Source organism: Rhinatrema bivittatum, chromosome 4 (assembly GCF_901001135.1).
Source record: "Rhinatrema bivittatum chromosome 4, aRhiBiv1.1, whole genome shotgun sequence".
NCBI lineage: Eukaryota > Metazoa > Chordata > Amphibia > Gymnophiona > Rhinatrematidae > Rhinatrema > Rhinatrema bivittatum.
The window spans coordinates 247,771,421-247,791,791 of NC_042618.1; the positions used below are offsets into that span (position 1 = coordinate 247,771,421).

General features: G+C 43.6%; 1 protein-coding gene across 3 annotated transcripts in view; it reads right to left on the reverse strand.

Moving 5' to 3' along the window:
• The window catches only part of TMTC1 (transmembrane O-mannosyltransferase targeting cadherins 1), a 717,359-nt gene that overhangs the window by 118,116 nt on the left and 578,872 nt on the right, over window positions 1-20,371 (reverse strand). For all 3 annotated transcript variants that reach the window (XR_003856434.1, XM_029599999.1, XM_029599998.1), the window contains one exon: window positions 19,888-20,031. Coding sequence is in view for 2 of the 3 variants with exons in the window: in XM_029599999.1 (XP_029455859.1) it covers window positions 19,888-20,031 (144 nt within the window). In the remaining variant the exon portion in view is untranslated. The remainder of the gene's footprint in view (window positions 1-19,887; window positions 20,032-20,371) is intronic.

Below are 20,371 nucleotides of genomic sequence, written 5' to 3' on the forward strand. Positions count from 1 at the left end.
CTGTCACATGGTAAGGGCAAAGAGCCACCGGCGCCATTTTGTTTACTGGCAGCCGAAGGCCCGAGAGCGAGAGATTGCTCCCGGGACCCCCGCTGGACCACCAGGGCCTTTAGGCAAGCTTTGGGGGGGTCAGGAGGGTGGGGGATTGTAATTAATTAAATCTAAAGTGTTGGGTTGTTTTTTTTTTGGTTTGGTACAGCCGAAACAAATCGGCCCGAACCGCGGGAAACAAAATTTCCCGCAGTGGGCCGATAACGAAGGCCGAACCGAAAGGTTCGGCTGAATCACATCTCTAATTAGTATGAAGAGAAGAGGGCTCAGGACAGACTGTGAGGCACACTAATTTATAGTGGGATGGCAATAGAGGAGGATCTACCAGAAGAAATACTAAAAGTGTGATGGAAGAGATAATAAGTGAACCAAGACAGGATTGAGTTCTGAAATCCAAATGAGGACAGAGTATGAAGGAGTAGATGGTAATCAAGTATCAAAGGCAGCAGACAGGTCAAGTAAAATTAGTACTGTGTAAAAGTCTTTCATTTTAGACATAAACAGTTCATTGGAGATTTTGACAAGGGCTCATCTAAGCCTCTACCACCAATTTCCATCTCCTTACTTTCATCTGGCTGCACCATATGTTTGCAATGGACTTCCTGACTTGATGTGTTATGCTCCTTCTGTTGCCTTATTTACATCCCTCTAAAACCCACCTTTAGGAGGCTCCTTTTAAATCTTAATCATTGATTATCCCACTTACATCCTTATTAACCATGTAATCCCCATCCCCAGGTGCAGATTGCTACCCGATGAGGCCATAAAAGTATTTGATGAAAACCAGACTGGAGTGGATCAAGAATGGATTCAGATGATGAATAAGTCAAGACAGCAGCAGTGAACAGCATGTTCAAGTGGTTTGGAAGCAAAAGGAAGGAGGGAGATAGGACACAGGTGGAGCTCATTGAAGGTTTTTGAGAAGTAGTGTGATCACAGCATGTGTGAAGGTAGCAGGAACTGCAGCAGTGGAAAGTGATAGATTGAAGGTGTGATAGATGGAAGGTTTGACTGCAGTGCAGACAGACCTGAGAAACGGGGTGGGAATGGTGTAAGCGGAACAAGTAGTGAGTTTTGAGGGTGAGAGAAGGTGGCAGTTTCTTCCACTGTGACTTCAAAAAAGAAGGAGATAGTGGCGAAGGCTGGGGAAGGGTAGAGGGGATGTAGACATGATCTGGTTGAGAACTCAAGATTAATTTTGTGAATCATCATGGAAGTAGTCAGTCATAGTCTGGACAGGTAGTGAAGGAAGTTCGAGGAGGGAATTAAGTGTGGCAAAGAAATGGCAGGGGTAGGATGCAAGAGAGTTTGTCAAATTGACATAGTAATCTTGCTTGGCAAGCATGATAGCAGACTGGAAGGAGGTCAGCATAAATTTGAAATGTATGGGTGGAGTCAAGATGGCGGCCGAATGAGAAGTAGGAGAAGATTGCTCCGCTGAAATTTTCCTCAGAATATTTGCTTTACTAAAGATTTCCTAAAATACCACATACCAAACATAAAGCCTGGCTTCGTGAAATCCAGGGAGTTTCTGAAAGTTCTGATGCAAAACAAACGTCAAGTCAAACCTTCTTCACTAGATATAGTATACTTGGATTTTCAGAAGGCGTTTGACAAAGTTCCTCATGAGAGGCTTCTAGGAAAAGTAAAAAGTCATGGGATAGGTGGCGATGTCCTTTCGTGGATTGCAAACTGGCTAAAAGACAGGAAACAGAGAGTAGGATTAAATGGGCAATTTTCTCAGTGGAAGGGAGTGGACAGTGGAGTGCCTCAGGGATCTGTATTGGGACCCTTACTTTTCAATATATTTATAAATGATCTGGAAAGAAATACGAATGAGATAATCAAATTTGCAGATGACACAAAATTGTTCAGAGTAGTTAAATCACAAGCAGATTGTGATAAATTGCAGGAAGACCTTGTGAGACTGGAAAATTGGGCATCCAAATGGCAGATGAAATTTAATGTGGATAAGTGCAAGGTGATGCATATAGGGAAAAATAACCCATGCTATAATTACACAATGTTGGGTTCCATATTAGGTGCTACAATCCAAGAAAGAGATCTAGGTGTCATAGTGGATAACACATTGAAATCATCGGTACAGTGTGCTGCGGCAGTCAAAAAAGCAAACAGAATGTTGGGAATTATTAGAAAGGGAATGGTGAATAAAACGGAAAATGTCATAATGCCTCTGTATCGCTCCATGGTGAGACCGCACCTTGAATACTGTGTACAATTCTGGTCGCCGCATCTCAAAAAAGATATAATTGCGATGGAGAAAGTACAGAGAAGGGCTACCAAAATGATAAGGGGAATGGAACAACTCCCCTATGAGGAAAGACTAAAGAGGTTAGGACTTTTCAGCTTGGAGAAGAGACGACTGAGGGGGGATATGATAGAGGTGTTTAAAATCATGAGAGATCTAGAACTGGTAGATGTGAATCGGTTATTTACTCTTTCGGATAGTAGAAAGACTAGGGGGCACTCCATGAAGTTAGCATGGGGCACATTTAAAACTAATCGGAGAAAGTTTTTTTTACTCAACGCATTATTAAACTCTGGAATTTGTTGCCAGAGGATGTGGTTAGTGCAGTTAGTATAGCTGTATTTAAAAAAGGATTGGATAAGTTCTTGGAGGAGATGTCCATTACCTGCTATTAAGTTCACTTAGAGAATAGCCACTGCCATTAGCAATGGTAACATGGAATAGACTTAGTTTTTGGGTACTTGCCAGGTTCTTATGGCCTGGATTCCACTGTTGGAGACAGGATGCTGGGCTTGATGGACCCTTGGTCTGACCCAGTATGGCATTTACTTACGTTCTTATGTCCATGCTGAAGGAGTCGGGAGCAAGTGCCGCAGAAGGCAGAGACGAAGAGTGAATGCCTCTACCATTGGCAGATGAAATCTCGCCAACTCCTAGCGTGCCAGAGATGCCGTCTCCAGCCCAGCATGTGAGAGAGATGCGGGAAATTGCATCAACAAGCCTCCCGGATAGCCCTACTGAGCCTGGAGGCCAGAAGGAGGACGAACCGGGAAGAGTACTTGAAAAGGAACGAGGGAACACTATAGAACGGCAGACCACAGTTCCTCAATTTGAATCATAACTACCACTAATGCCAGGCGACAACAGGCCTGCAACTCTGAAGCTAGAAACTAATCGGGACACTGTAGCTGAAGCCATGCATGTGGATGAGTCTACATAAGTTTTAACCTCCTTTCTTGTTAACCCGCGGAAATAACAATTGACTCGATCTGGGAAGCACTGGCAGCTATTGAAGTAGCGATTATTAATCTGTCTAAATCTTGTTTGGAGTCAAATAAATGCAGTGTTGAAAATGAAGAAAGGATTGAAAATCAGGAAAAAAAGATACAAGAAGTGGAAGGGAAAATTAAAGTAATGGAAGGATATCAGCAGTATGCAATCCAACTTGAAATTGTGCAAAATAAGAAGATTGAAAACATAGGGGCAGATTTTCAAAGGCTACGCGCGTATCTTACGCGCGTAACCCGAGAAAATCTGCCCCTGCGCGCGCTGAGCCTATTTTGCATAGGCTCAGCGGCGCACGCAAGCCCCGGGACACACATTGTCCCAGGGCTTGCAAAAAGGGGTGGGCCGGGGGAGTGGTCGGGGGCGGGCGGCGGTCCAGGTGCGGGGTCGAGTGCTCCGGCACAGCGAGCCAGTAGCTGGCTGGCGCGCGCAAGTTACGCCTGCCTTGGGCAGGCGTAACTTTTGGAGCATAGGTAGGGGGGTGGGATTTAGTTAGGGATGGGGGGTGGGTTAGATAGGGGAAGGTGGGGGGGGGGCCGGAAAAAAGTTCCCTCCAAGGCCGCTCCAATTTCAGAGCAGCCTTGGAGGGTACGGGGAAAGCCATCAGGGCTCCCCTCGGGCTCCAGTTGATCTTTGACTTTCCCTCGCTTTTTTGCAATTAATGAGCCTCTTTATGTTTCCTATACTTTCTTGAACTGTTGTTGTTTTTGCCTTCATCACCTCCACTTGAAGGTTGTTCCATGCATCTACAAGTCTTTCTGTGAAGAAATATTTTCTGATGTTACTCAGGAGTCTTTGGAGTGTCATGTTATGACCACTATTTCTAGAACTTCTCTATTCCAAAAAAGGTTTGCTTTTACCAGCCTAGAGACCAAACTACTGTTTTATAAAATGTTTAGACCTCAAATTAAATCATGGATTGAAATCTATGAGACATAAAATAAATGTATCCAACATATATTGAACACAGAATAGCTACCAAAGTGCACACTGTACTGTATAATTGCAGGGGAGAATCAGATGCTCAGTGCATTTTAGCCCCCCCTCTCTTTTTTTCTGGACAGTACCCCAAAAATCAGGACAGTTGGCAACCCTACTGGAAGATAGGAAGAAAACTGAAATTCAAGAGCAGTTGACAGTACAGCTTTGATTGAGCTGAGAGAAGAAAGCTTTTTCAGAAGGCTGGAGTTGGACATCCAAATGATGTGGCCAGTTCAATAAACATGAGGTCGAATAATCATCCCCCTTAATGCTTGTGCTGTTTTCTTCAAGAGGACACTGATATTGATGCACCTGTCTTCTGACTGGATTTGGAAAATCTTCTTTAGGCAACATTGATGTTTTTCTCCAGTATCTTGAGGTGTCTTCTGTACACTGTTCACCTCTCGCTCCATTTAGCAGGGTGAGAATCGTGACTTCTAGAAAAACTATAAGCTTAATTTCCAATCTGATGTAATCGTCAGGCACCTACTTCCTTAAACAACCAAAGGTATGTAAGGTGTATAATTCATTTTAAAAAAGGGTGCAATGGTTAAAATTCAATAGGATAAGAATATTTAAGTGAAATTGCCTCAGTACTAAAGCACATGTTATAACATTTTCTTCTCCTTCTCCACACATTAATTAAAAAATAAACCACACTACAGTACAATCTTGGCCAGCAGATTTCCTCAGGAGGGGAACATTGATGAGTCAGAATATGGATGGAATTATTTTTCACCCCTTTAAAAAAAATAATTTAGTCTTAAAGTTGAAAGGAGGGAAAATCATCTCTCCGAATCCGAATCAGGTGCAATATCTTTAAGACAGCAACATGTGCAAGTCTTCCATGCAGCTATTGACTTGTGAATAAATAGTAAGTTTCAGTTTACAGTGTCTCCAGAGTTACAGCTTTCCAGAGAAATATTCATTGTAAAGGAAAATAAAACATGATCATTTCTGTTAGGTGTGGTTGTTCTGGTTAAGAAGAAAACTGCTTCTTTGTTTGACTAATTAATCTCTCTCAATCTCTTACATTGCTACAATCTACCAAGAGGAAAAAATGATAGCATTCTTATTTCTTTTACAGGGCATAATAAAGTCAAAAGCTCATTAGAATAGTTTTTCCTGTGTAAATTCATCTCCTAGGCAGTTACAGTGCCCTTTTGCCAAAACGGAAAAAGGAAAGAATTTGTATTGAGAAACAAGATGGAGTGTGGTATGAAATCAAAAGATTCTGCACTGAGAGTTGCAAAACAGTTCAATCGCATTCATTTCACCCCAATCAACTTTTGAACTTTGCATTCAGTTCTCATCCCTGAAAAAATGTCTTGGCAAGCCAACAGCATGTCAAACCATCCTAATACTCCCTTGTTATCCTTTCTCTGCACTTTATAAAGTAAGGCAAGGGTAAGATGGCATAGAGGCTTTCTGCAGTGATGAAATGCTGAATTCTTGTTTTTCTGATAATTAAATCTTCATGACAGTAGGTGGAGTCAGGCAGGCTTACATTAGAGTGGAGAAAAGTGGCGACTAAACTGTTCTATACAGAAGCATGAAGGACCAATTAAAAAAAAAGAACCCCCAAATTTTGAACTTGTTCAGCAGCTGTAATATGACAAGGGAAACTAATCAAAACAAATATGAGGAACATTCCAGTTAATTAATAACAACATTGTTATTGCTTTGTCCTAAATAAAATTGTGGTGTTACGTCCACCGGCCACGGCCACCCGCAGCCGGCTCAACTCACCTCATGTCATGCTTGGCTCTTTGCTCCGGGTGTTCTTGCGGCCGCAGCCAACCACTGCCACCGCATTCCGCTTAACTTCCAGTGCTCCACGTGGCGGCTGGGAAGCTGCCGACCAGCGTTCCGACCTTGGACCTCCTTAGGCGCGCGCGCTCCATCAGTCCTCCTTTTAAAGGGCCAATGGCGGGAACTTCGGGTTCGTCCCCAGCTGATGACATCAGTGGCCTGGGATATTTAAGGACAGTCTCTCTCCAACACTAGCTGACTTGGCAATGAGTTCCCTGGTTCCTGTTCTGGTACCTAGCTCCAGTACCCCGGACCTGTTGTTCCTGCTCTATGGATTCCTGCTCTGCTCTTTGGGATCCTGCTACTGTGTATCCGCTCCTTGGGATCTGCCTCAGCGCTTCTCCTTCACAAGACTCTGTCTTGGCGCCCCGCTCCTCAGGATCTGGCTCAGCGCTACTACATCCCAGGACTCTGTCTTGGCGCTTCTGCTCCTCAGGGCCTGGCTCAGCACCTCTGCACCACGAGCCCCTGTCACTGCACTTCCGCTCCATGGGGCCTGCCTCAGTGCTTCTATATCGCGAGACCTTATCTCTACGCTCCCGCGCCTCAGAGCCTATCTCAGTGCTTCTACATCACGGGACTCTGTCTTTGTGCTTCCGCTCCTCGGGGAATCCTTCAGCGCTTCTACTCCACTAGAACCTGTTACAGCAGATCCGCTACACAGGTTCAACACTATATTCTACGGGCTCCAGCTTCTTCTCCACTGGGTCTGCCCCATGTGGTCCTGCTCTACTCTCTCCGGTGCTGCTGTAGCATCTCATCTCTCCCTCCTCGAAGGCACCTAAGCCTTGGACTGAACCTGACCTCTCTGACTCTGCCGTCTGCCTCCTCCGGGACCAGCCACACAGAGGCCCACCTAAGACCAGCTGGCCCCGGTACCCAAGGGCTCAACCTGCGGGGAACGCGGGCTGGTACTGGCGAAGTTCCTGTTTGCCTCTGCTCCCGGCTAGCCTCGCCTCCCGATGGTGGGGACCTGCAGGGCTCAATCCTGCAGGTTGCGCCAACCCCACCTCAGGTTAAGGGTCCACATTTCCGAACATGTGGAATATAATCCCAAACAATAACTACAGATAGGCTGGATATTTTCAAAATTGACCTGGATCTACAGTTGCATTACAAATACTTATCATTCATTTTGCTGAAATAGAAATGAGGCAGCCAGACACAATTGTTTTTGATTAAACAAATCAATGTTTTTAAAGAAAACAGGAACTTCCTTGAAAATGTGTGCAGATTTGAGAATCTAATCTATGAGACCAGTGTATTATACTGAAAAAAGCTTTATAGGACTGCCTGTTGCTTGGGCCGGCCGCGGCAGGCCCTCTTACCCTCGTTCGCCTGCTCCAGCGCCTGATTCTGCCTCTCTTGCAGCCTTGGGCTGCTGCCTCAGACTCCAGGCTGCTCCCCATGCTCCCAGCTCCACAGCAGATGTCTCAGCTCCACGGGGAGATGCCACCATCTCGCAACGCACCCCTCCCTAGGCGCACGCGCATCAGTTCTCCTTATAAAGGGGCCGCGGCGGGAATCCAACCTGCGGCCCCGGTTGATGATGTCACTGGGTCCCGGTACTTAAGGCCGGGCCGAGCCAGTGCCTTGGCAACAGGTCTCCACGCTAGTCGTGTGCTTAGTTGCTTCTTCCTGCAATTCCTCCGTGTTCCTGGTTTCTGATTCATCATTCTTCCTGTGTTCCGTGTCTACCCTGCTTTTGCTATTGACTGACTCCTGGCTTTGACCACTGCTTCATCTGACTATGATCCTGCCTGTCTCCTGGTTTGACCTTTGCCTTGCCTGACCATTCTCTAGCTGACTTCTGGTTTTGACCCACGCTGGTCTTGCCACTCTTCCTTGCCTGCCCTGACTTCAGCCTGCTCTACGACGCTCCTCTTCACTTCACTCTGGACTTGGCCTCTCAGGCTTCGGCCTGTTCTTACTCGGGTGCCCTCTCTGTCTGCCTTCTGTTCTCATTGGCTCCCGGGTCTCCGCCTCATCCAGATCAAACCACCTACTCCTACCTCTGCTGGCCCCTGGCTGACTTCCTCATCGTCCCTGAGAAGACCTCGGATGGAGGCCCACCTAAGTCCAGCTGGCCCTGGTACCCAAGGGCTCAACCTGTGGGGAACGAGGGCTGGTATTGGCGAAGCTCCAGCTGGCCTCCGTCAGTCAGCCAGCTCCGCCTACTGACGGTGGGGACCCGTAGGGCTTGCCCTGCGGGTAGCGTCAACCTCACCTCAGCCCAAGGGTCCACCTCCTGCGCAACACTGCCCCGGTACTATGATAAATTCTTCTTGCAATACTGGACCATTTATACAATAGGCAAATTGGCCTTGCAGGAATTTGTTTTCCAGTAAAGTACATGCAAAATCACAGACATTATTTTAAAAAAAAAAACTGTAACTACATATCTCTGAGGTGTAATTAAGTGTTGCTGAAAACAGCTGCATTATGTGATTTTGCACCCATAAGTTTTCAGCTCATTAGTGATTTTGCATAATTTTTGTGAATAGCTTCACTAACACAAAATTCTGCATGGAAAAATGGTAAATACATCATGTTCAATTTGAGAAACATAAGTATGAGTGCTATTTGCCATTTTTATATGCATTTTCAAAGCCATGTATAGTTTAGTATAATGGCCTTTGAGTGTGCTAATCTCCTCTCCCTGACCAAAACATGTTTCTGGGAATGTTTTCTCATAGTTCGGCTAAAAGCACACATGTCAAAGAAGATCATGCATTTTTTTTGGCTGAATTGAGGGAAAGCAATTTTCAGTCAGACCAATTAACCAGAGTAAACAGCTTTGAAAACTGATCTCTCAATGGTCAAGTAACCTGGAGCACACCTCTAATGCCTAAACTGGAAGAATATTAACAGACACAGGGATGGTCAGAAAAGGCTGAAAGATTGCTTCTCAACAGCTATGTTCCTATTGTTTCTCTATTAGACCCAAGTACCGTAATAATAAGGGTTACATGGTTCACTTTTTCAAACAGATTTTATGAGATGGTTTTTACCTTTAAATCTCATCCAGTATTAAATTGTTTAGTTTCAGAGAGAGAAGTTCAGTAAGTGTGAAGAATGTGGCAGGAAGAGTCTTCCTTTCCCTCGTCTAGATCCTGTTAAGGTATTGCTACACTGTGCTTATATAGCAGATCTACTACAAAAGAAAAAATCTTGACCTAAAACTACCACCCTAGAGGAATGGCTGAGTGATAATGGAATGGAAGCTTGCTGACCCAGAGAAACTGTTAAAACACTCGTAAATGTTTTAGTTGCACATCTTATAGGTATACTCCATCTTCCCCCTGTTTTATCAAATAATTAATTAATCTTTACCAGTCCTTTTTCAAGGAGAATGAGATGTTAGGATCCACAAGGAATAAAGAAAGCAAAATTTTAAGAAAGCTGCATATTTGATTTCTCGTGTCAAAATAAGAACTATATTGAGCAATGTTAGCAATTTCTTGTTATCTGTTGTTATGACAGCAGATTGTTTACTTGTTAATCTGTAGCAGCAGATGAATGCCAAATAGTGTATTTCCAAATTCAGCAGGCAGACACCTGGCTGTTTCTTCTGTTTGTGGTCTGTGACAAGTATAGGCAGCATATTGAAGGCAATTTTCAAAGGAAAAATGGACAAACTGAAAATTTAAAAAATGACAAATTATGCACTGGTTCCAATGTGTGTGTAATTGTAGCCACAGTAAAAAGAAGAGTTCCTTATGATTTCCCCCCTTTGGGATTTTACAGAGGAAGAAAATCATGCTTATTAATGTTCTATCTATGTGTAAGAAGATTCCGATGATCTTCAACCCGCTAAAACATTAAGCCCCCAACATCTCAGGTATAACTGAGGCTTGGCTCACTGAGATAGATGCTGAATTGATAAATCAAATCTGTCCCTCAGAATATAATATGTTATGCGAACATTGGCCAGCCAAGCATGGAGGAGGTCTATTAATTGCCTACAAAGAGTCTCTTGGTTTGACCTGCATTGGCATCTTGTTTTTTTCTCTATTTTCCTTCAATATTTCTCCAGTGATTGAATATGTTGCTGATTTAAAAATGCACTTAAATTCTTTGATCATCATAGGTCATTTTAACCTATACATCAACTTATAACTTATAAGCAATTTCTCGACCTTATGCAGTCGATAGGCAGATTCATACAGCAGATATTTTTTAACACTTCAAATTTTTCCTTTTACTCTACATTGCCATCCTCAATTCGCATCGATTGCTAAAGTGCCTTAATCTGACCACCATCTAATAACCTTTATCTACTTCCATGCTGCGGCCAAGTCATCTCATAGAATAATACCTCACCAAGTTTAGAGAAGGGGTCACATTGATTCTGACAAACTGAAATGTGTTCCTATTCTAACCTACATGACTTAGATTATGTTAATGTCAGCACACTGGGAAATCACATTCAACTGCTGTATAGATGAGATTACCCCTTTATGATCTGTGGTTTTACGTCAGATAAATGTTGTAGATTGGGAAATCACATTAAATCGCTGTATAAATGAAATTGCTCGTTTATGATCTGTGGTTTTATATCAGAGAAATAGTGCCTGCTGGTTCTCTACTAGGGATTTGCAGCAGGGACGGATTCATCCCATTCGGTATTCGTATTCGTCGGGACCCAAATCCATTGCATCCGTTCTCGGGGGACCCCGATCCATTCATTAGTTACATATGTATTTGTTTCCCAAAGAAAACCCCATCCCAACCCTTTAAATTTAATTTACTACAACCCCCACCCTCCTGACCCCCCCAAGACTTGCCAAAAGTCCCTGGTGGTCCAGCGTGAGTCCTGGAGTGATCTCCTGCACTCGGGCCGTCGGCTGCCAGTATTCAAAATGGCGCCGATAGCCTTTGCCCTTACTATGTCACAGGGGCTACCGGTGCCATTGGTCGCCATTTTGAATACTGGCAGCCGATGGCCCGATTGCAGGAGATCGCTCCAGGACCCCTGCTGGACCACCAGGGACTTTTGGCAATTCTTGGGGGGGGGGGATGACTACTGTTCAACTAAAAACAAACAAGATAAAGGAAAAGAATGTATTTCCTTTCTAGAAATAAACTTTCAAAATACTCTCTAAATGGAAATACTGAATAAATTCTGAGAAGTCAGCAAATACCACTTTTGCTGGTCTTTGCATATTACTTCTATAAATGTGTTTCCCTTTAGCATTTCCCTTATTTTAATTTTGTTTCTTTTTTCCTTCTGCGACTCGAAAGCAGCAAAAACTCCATTTCATTCTGCAGCCTGATATATAGCTAATACTTTAGGTCAAAGGCAGGCAACTCCAGGTCCATAGTGCCACAAACAGGCCAGGCCAATCAATATGCATGAGAAATATTTACATATAATGGAGGCAGTGCATGCAGATAAACCTCATACATTGTCACTGTAGTATCCTGAAAACCAAATCCATTTATGGCACTCCAGGTCTGGGGTTGCCTGTTCCTTGCTTTAGGAATTGCTATGATGAACTCTGTAAGTCTTACTGAAAAGGTGTATGATGAACTATTTTGCTCACTTAAACTCACATTGTCTATTTTGAATTTTACAAAAAGCAAGTGTTAGTTTTGAACACAGTAGGCCAATTTCTTTTCCTTAAAAATTATGAGATCATTTGACAAAGGGTCTAGCCACCTAACTTAGGGGGTTAGGTGGCTAGTTTGGCCTCCTTTGATAACTGCTGAGTGGCTAAGTTTAGCAGTGGCACTTGAGGTTTTCCCACAGACAGGTAAAGGGTAGGGGAGAGGTACTTAGCACTGATTTTCCCCACCTAACCACAATACACAAAAGGCAGGCCTAAATCTAGGTGGTTAATTTTTGCCACTTGGATTTTTTATTGCAAACTGATTACAAGTAAAAATTAATCTAAACCTAGACAGCTAAAATGTGAGCACCAGGCCAGATACTGGGTGTTTTTAAAAAAATATAAACAAAAAAACCCCAGACATTTATATTTACATGTGCAATGATAATTATAGAAATATGTCTTATTAAAATAAAGCAACACTGGAATGTGATTAAAGCTTAAAGAAAAAAATTCACTTACAGTTTGCAAGGAATCTAAGTAGCCTGTTGCGTGGCAGGCACAATTGCATAGACTAGTTTTCTGATTGCTTTCTGAATTGCAAAGATTAGTTTTCTGATTGCTTCCTTCCTTGGAAACCAAAACTACTGCACATAAAATACTGAGAAAGGGGCATTTGATACTTTTCTCATCTCAGTTTTGAATGTATTGCATTCCTCTCCCTTTCACTCCTCTTTTGGTCAGTCCTGCCTTTGTCATCTGCTTATTCTCTCTCTAATCCACCCATTTCTGTCTTTCAGCCCTACCATCCTCTGGATCAATGCATTTATGATTCCACATAGAAGATGTCTGCAAAGAAGGACCACTTGGTTCACACAGTCTGCTCATTTACACCTATGCTACATGTTTTTATTTCACAGTCCAGCACATCGAACCTCCTCCCTTGGCAGCAGAGCTGAGCCATGTAAATATATTGTATTTGTGGCCTAAAAAAGACCATAGATGACTTTCAAAGACACAGCATTTTGGTATTTGCATGATTCAAGCACAGTTTATTACTCCCCAGCTAATTATCAATCTCAGCTCATTATCCCACCTATACTACCTCACTTCCTTCTACTGTGATCATGCAGCTTTTTTTTGGTGTCAATCTGTTTATTAATATTAACAGCATAACTAATCACATAGGATACAGTCATAGTTTGTCATACAGACTCTTATATCGGCACATAGGTATATTATACAGAAATAATCATCAAACGTTATATAAGTTTGCAGGAAGAGTAACATAGTACAGAACTGAACAGTACAACAACAGCAATCTATAGTCTAGTCACAAACTGTGTAAACCAAGAGCAGGTAAATGAGCTAGCAAACGTCTGTGTGATACCGGGCTAAATCAGTAATAATTCAAATCATGCATTCATAATTACCTGGAGAACAGAGTTACCCTGTTATTAAATTTTACAGAATACCCCCCATTTTCAACTACTTAAAACCTTAAACTACCTAAAACCTCCATCTCCCCTCCTCCATGTCATCTTCCGAATCCGTCCCCTCTCCCCCCCCCCCCCCAGCTCTTCCTAGTGTAGGATTTTATGTGAGTGTGAGTATCTGAGGTCTAAGTAGCAAGGATTAGGCTGTTTTTACCAAAGATTAAACTGTGAGTTGGTATTGACGTTAAAATCGGTTCAATGGGATTAAAGTGTGGATTGATTGGATATTAGTGTGGATTGATTGGATATTGAGGTGCTGTGGATTTGGTAGGGTTGCAAGAATGATAGGGTTGAGGTGTTGAAGAGTTAAAGTTTGTGGTGGTGAAGAACATATGAGACGTCTGCAAAGTGTTCTTTAGAGTGTAGTTAAGATATGCTTTTGAGACAGTCTTCTCATTTGGACCTAGTTGTGGTAGCCTTTGGAGAAAGGTCAGTTCATGTAGATAGGCGGGTCCAAATATGTCTTCTCCTCTGCAGGAAGTAGTTTTACATAATCCTCCCAAATTTTGATTGTCCTCTTTCCAGTTTTTTCAGAATATTGCTTAGTCGTCATATATTCCCGGTGAAGTAGCCTCTGAAGTTTTTGTTTGTAAATGGGCAGATACTGAGGACATGGTTCCATCCATTGTGCTAAAATAGTGTCAGTGGCAATGCTCAGAAGTTTGCAAAAAAGTAGGAGGTTATGGCTTGCCAGGGTAAGAACCTTCGCATCAAGCAAGCCAAAGAGCCAAATCTTTGGAGTCATCGGAAGTAGGGATGTGAATCGTTTTTTGACGATTTAAAATATCGTCCGATATATTTTAAATCATCAAAAATCTTTAGGGCCACGATACAATACCAATTCCCCCGATTTATCGTCAAAAAATCGTAAATCGGGGGAAGGGGGAGGGCAGGAAAACCGGCACACTAAAACCCCCTAAAACCCACCCCCGACCCTTTAAATTAAATCCCCCACCCTCCCGAACCCCCCCCCCCAAATGCCTTAAATTACCTGGGGGTCCAGCGGCGGTCCGGAACCCCCACTGAACAACCTCCTGCAGTTGATCTCCTGCCGGCGCCATTTTCCATACGGAAAACGATTCGCGGCAGGAGATCGTTTTCCGGACCCCCGCTGGACCCCCAGGGACTTTTGGCCAGCTTGGGGGGGCCTCCTGACCCCCACAAGACTTGCCAAAAGTCCAGCGGGGGTCCGGAACGACCTCCTGCAGTCGAATCGTGTTGGTCTATGGCCGCCGCCATTTTGCGCCGCCATTTTGAAAAATGGCGCCGGCTGAAGACAACACAATTCAATTGCAGGAGGCCGTTCCGGACCGCCGATGGACCCCCAGGTAATTTAAGGCATTTGGGGGGGGGGTTCGGGAGGGTGGGGGATTTAATTTAAAGGGTCGGGGGTGGGTTTTAGGGGGTTTTAGTGTGCCGGCTCACGATTTTCACAATACTTCAAACACCCAAACGGCAACAATACGATTCCCTCCCCCTCCCAGCCGAAATCGATCGTTAAGACGATCGAGGACACGATTCACATCTCTAATCGGAAGAGAGATACCCCACATTGAAAGTGCCAGCGTTTGTAGGTGAGACCACAAGACCTGCACTTCTGGACATAACCAAATGCTATGGTAAAAATCAGGGATTGTGTCCAAGCATCTAGTACAACGGTCATCTAGTGTTGCCCCCATATAAAAAGCCGTTTTTTGAGAATAGTATGCTTGATAGTAAAATTTGTAGAGTTTGTCCCTTAGGGCTGCGTTTTCAATGACTTTCAGAATTGTCTGTATACAGGTTTGAAATTCCTCCGGCAAGAGTGCCCCAGGTAACCATCTATTCCATTTTGCAAGTATTGTGGAGAAATCAGGTCCATGGGTCAAAGTCATTAATGCGGCATAGAAGTGTGAACACTTGGAGCGTTTCCCATCCAGCCCCTGTAGCAGCTGATGCAAAGGTTTTGAGTATGTAAAAAGGGGGTTCGCTAACAAGGTATCCAATATGAAATGTCGTAATTGTAAGTGACAATAAAAGTCTTTGTTTGGTAAAGAATAATTCTCTTGTAGTTCCTGAAAGCTGAAAATGTAAATAGATTGGGCAGTGGTATTAAATAGTTGACTAAGATTAATCAAGTCTTGGGAGGCCCATCTGTGAAAGGGTCCTGTGTCCGTCCCCGGCAAAAATTGAGGGCATCCCTGAATAAGAAGGCAGGTGGTGAGACCCGGTGTCGATAAAAGTGATTTACCCCTTGCTTTCCATGCCATTCGGAATGGACGGATTATTACGCTGGAGGTAACCTAGGGAGGTAATAGTGTTGCAGATACCTGTAGCACAGCACCAGGGGTTAATGGGGCTAACCAGTTTTGATAATGCAATAAAGGAGAGTAGTGATGGGTATCATAAATCCAGTCTTTAATGTGCCTCAGTAGGCTTGAGCAGTTACAAGCTCGTAAATCTGGAGAGTTGAGACCCCCATCTTTTTTTTTTATTTCATAAGTACTGTTAACAGGATCCGGGCTTTCTTTCCACTCCACAGATGGCGAATTAGCTCTTTATTAATATCTATAATATCTTGCTGTTTCAGCCAGGTGGGGAGCATAGCAAACAGATAGAGCCACTTCGATATTTCCATCATTTTCAGTAGTAGGATCTTTCCTGATAGGGAAAGTGGCAAGCTTCGCCAAACTGTCAATTTAGTTATTAGCTTCTTTTTTAAGGGAATATTAGAGGAGTAGAGCTTCTTTGGGTCTGCAGGAATATGGATCCCCAAGTATTTTAATGAGGTTGTGACCCATTTCAAAGGGAAGTTTCCTGGCCAGATAGATTTAAGAGTTCCCAATATATCCAGCGCTTCAGATTTATCAATATTGATTTTCAAACCGGCAAATCTGCCAAAAGCACTTTGGATGCTGAGTACATGGGGTAATGCGGAAACAGGGTTGCTCAGGTATCGTAGCATATCATCAGCAAATGCTGCAACTGTTAAATGTCCTCCTGGAAGCCGCCTCCCCTGTATTTCCAAGGATTCAGCCAATTTCCGCAGCAGAGGGTCTAATGCTATAATTATAAAATTGGAGAGAGCGGACAACCTTGTCGAAATCTCCTTTGAATCTGGATTCCATCTGAAAGTGTGTCATTAGCTGAGATATGTGATACAGGGTTTTGGTATAGGATAGCAATAACATCTATAATCTGTTTCAGGATGCCAAAGTGTGCCATATCTGAGAACATGTCGTCCCAGGATACTCAATACAATTATATGGAATCGTCCCTCCAAGTCTGGTATTTCCTTAGTGACCGATAATGGAGTATTTTTGTTAACTAAGATTGCTACCCCTCCTTTTTTCCCTTTAGCCTCAGAGAAGTAACAGTCTGAGACCCATTCTCTGCGTAACTTTGCACTCTCTGTAGAGCTCAGATGGGTTTCCTGTATGCATGCTATATTAACTTTAAGACGCCTTAAATGTTGAAAGATTTTTTTCTGCTTTATTGGGGTACCTAACCCATCAACATTCCAGGAAATGATTCTATATCTACCCCCCATAGCCTGCATTCAGAATGGCAACAATAATGATAAATCTGTCAACTTTCTGTTGGAGGTGGGCGCCCAGCCTCGCCCCATAGGTACACCATATTAGCATTAGCACTCTTCATCCACACTTTTCCCCACGCACACAACCAACATCTCTTCCTTTCTCCCCATGCACCTGTTTTACAATCCCACCCCTCTATCCCCCTTTTAACCCCCCTCTGCCCTCCCCATCCCCCTCCCTCCCCCCTCCCCATAGCTTCCCCCAATATCAAAAGAAATTACAATACTCTCTCCCTGTTCCAGAGAGAGGGATGGAGATCACTATTCTCGGTGTCCAGGCATTCAGTTCCCGTATCCGATCCACCATGCCCTGTTTAGTAGTAGGCTTTTCATCGTTCCCCTCTAAGTGACAGCATACTATGTAAGGGCCTCCACTGTTCAGCTAGGAATCACCGTTGAAGTAGCCGGTATCTGCTGTTAGCTCTCTCCGCCAGAGACCTCAACCCGCCAATACCATACTCGATTCTTGATTGCCATCTGTGGTCACTGGAACAGTCTCTTTGATTTCTGAACGAGGATCCTTTTTCTGTTGCCATGACCACTCCGGTGATTTTACGAGGTTGTCCCATGAGGAAACCCCCGAGCAGGCAGCCACCGCAACGGTGGACCCGGGTAATAACCATAATAATATAAAGAATTTTTCCCTGCGCTGCAGCCCACTCCGGCTGGACCGGCGACTATCAAACCCCGGATTTCGGCATTCCGTCTCTAAATTAAAAACTGAAACTGTAAAACTTTGAAACTTTAGGCGAGATCCGTATCCAGTTTTCCCGCCAAGAAGGGCCCCCATAGAGTCATTTACAACTCTCGGAGGCAAAATATAATATCAAGCTCCAATGTGCCATCACTGTATGTTCATTTGCAAAAATTTCTGTGCCTCCTCTGGTGAAGCAAAGATCTTTAGCTTCCCATCTAGCCATATCTTAAGCGTTGCCGGGTATTGGAGCGCACATTTTACATGCTTGTTAACAAGTGTTGAACAAACAGTGGAGAAACTCTTGCGCAGTAGGGAAACCAGAGCCGAATAGTCCTGTGTTATACGAATCCATGTCCCTTTATAATCGATGTCAGGTTTGTTTCAATAGGCGATCCATATTTGCTTTTATCTGCATAGTTAAAGATTTTTACAAGTACAATTCTGGGTTGTGAATCGGTAGGGCGGCGCGCCCCTACCCTGTGGGCCCTTTCAACCGCCATGCTTCCTTTAGGATCCGCCAGGCCTACAACATCTGGTAGCCAACCTTCCACAAATTTTCCTAGCCTTCCCTCATCTAGCGATTCGGGAAGACCTAGTATACGTAGGTTAGCTCTTCGGGAACGGTTTTCAAGATCATCAATTTTATCCTGGCATTCTTTAATTGTTACGGATTGTGTTTCTATTTTCACCGTTACCGCAGTGAGGTATGAGAGATACCCTCCCCTCCACATGCTCCATACGCGGTCCAAACTCCGCTAATGTAACTCTCACCTCCGTCAATTGTGCTGCAATCCCTGCTAGCTTTTCGTCTAGTGTCACTGCGATCATGTCTCTGAGGATTGCCACCGTGACAGGGCTTGAAGGGTGGGGGGGGGGGGGGTTCCTGGACACTCTCAGCCGCCGCCATTTTGGCCTCTGCCGGCTTTCCTTTATCTTTCTCTTTCTGACCGCCGTGGGAGGCCATCAACTGTGGCGGTTTCTGCATAAAGTGAACAATCGACATATGCCGGTTCCTAGGTCCACTGGTAGAAGTGTAGGACTTCGCCATTAGTTAGATGCCGGTAGATTGGGAATCTGGCGCCCACAGCTGAAAGGGATCACACATCCGCCTCAGCTCATCACCCCACGTGATCTCGATCATGCAGCTTTTAACAAATCTTGCTTTCCCACATTCTCATTCTTATCTCAGATCTTTCAATTTATTAATAGTTGCATTGTAGAATAGCCTCATCATTACCCTCAGCACTATTCCATCTTTTTCAATCCACTCTTCTAACCCATTTGCTCATTCTTGCTTTTCCACTGTAACCAGGTTGGTATATTATTTGGCACCCCCCTTTTTAGGGTTGGGGGTTCCAAGCTACCAAAGCTCCATTACCTCCCTCTTTGACTCCCTGCTATCCATAGTCTCTCCCATCAATACTCACTCCCCACTCCTGCCTCAACCCTCCTCCCTCTCTTTCTCTCTCTTCCCCTGCCATACCACTTTACTAAACCCCCCTCTCCTCTCTGTTCCCCTGTCTCACCCCTTTCTCTCCTCCTATGATTGCCTTTCCCCTCCATGCTGATCAGGAGGAGGAGAGCGCTGGTGCCTTGGGCTGCAACCTTCTTCTCCTTTGCCACCTGGCTCGACTGCTGCTTTGAACTGCACGGCTGTACATAGTCCTATGCAGTACAAAACAGCAGTTAGATCCAGAGCTGCAGAGGTGGAGGACGTAGCAGACACCACTGCTTTCCTCTTCCTCTTGCCACCAAAGAGCTGCTGCTGCCTGCCCGATGCAGCTCCGGATCTCCTACAATGAGTTTGCAGCAAGGGCCAGATTTTGGCCCTTGTGATCCATTGCATTAAATATCCTGGTCATCCTGCCCCCTCCTAACAGAGTTTTCCCTTGTATATTTCCATTGCAGAGTACAGTTTTCATTTGTATTTGTTTTGTATTATATTTAATTTTGTTTTCATATCTAAATGTATTCTAATTATGTATGTTAAACCGTGTGAACTACTTCGTGCTATCATGAAGAATGCATTGTAGAAAAATTTTAAAAAAATGCCTATGCTTGCTCTAATTACCCCCTTTCTTTCCTTATCTATTATTCCTCCTGATATCTGATTTTAGTATGCATGACTGTGCCTTGCCTCACCTTCAATTAACTGGTTTTTATTTTGTCTTGTCTTATGTTATGACTTTGCTTGTGTCTCAGCCAAGCTATGCTAAATGCACATTGGTTAAAAGCATTATATAAATTATAGTAAAAACATATTCAAAAATAGCAGTTTAAGTTTTTTTTTTAATAAACAGGATTTTATAGAGTAAAGAAAAAAAAAGTTAAATGTTCACAAAGTCCCATCACATTTGTTGATCAAACAGCCACTGCAACATTACAGGCAGCAAAAAGTTGCATTTGTATCTAGTAAATCCATTTGAACAATCTGGTGTTAAACTTACTTGAACAGATTTCCAAGATTGAAAAGTGCCCGATTATGCTGGGGGCTTAATTGAAGAGCCTTCCTGTAGTATTCCTCTGCTTCAGCTAAATCTCTTGTCAGAGTTCCCAGGTTGTTTAATGCACTTGCATGTCGAGGGTACAATCTGAGAAGATGTAATATTCTAGCATTATGATTATAGTTATGCATGAACTGAATCAAGGTCATCAATTTTTTTTTAATATATTTTTTTCCACCATTGATCATCATCTGGTTTTAGCAAATAAATATTCCATTTTGAGGGTATTTCATGTCTATGCTTCTTATCAATCAGTGAAAATAAATCCACCTAGACAAAGACACTGGATTACATAATCCACTCCTAATCAGCAAATTTAGGAATAATAAAGAGCAGGCATATTTTATCTATTTGTATAAACTTTATACCAAGCTTATCTGCCTTTCTGGCTATGAGCAAGTGTATGGTCTACACCATGAGCTTGGGA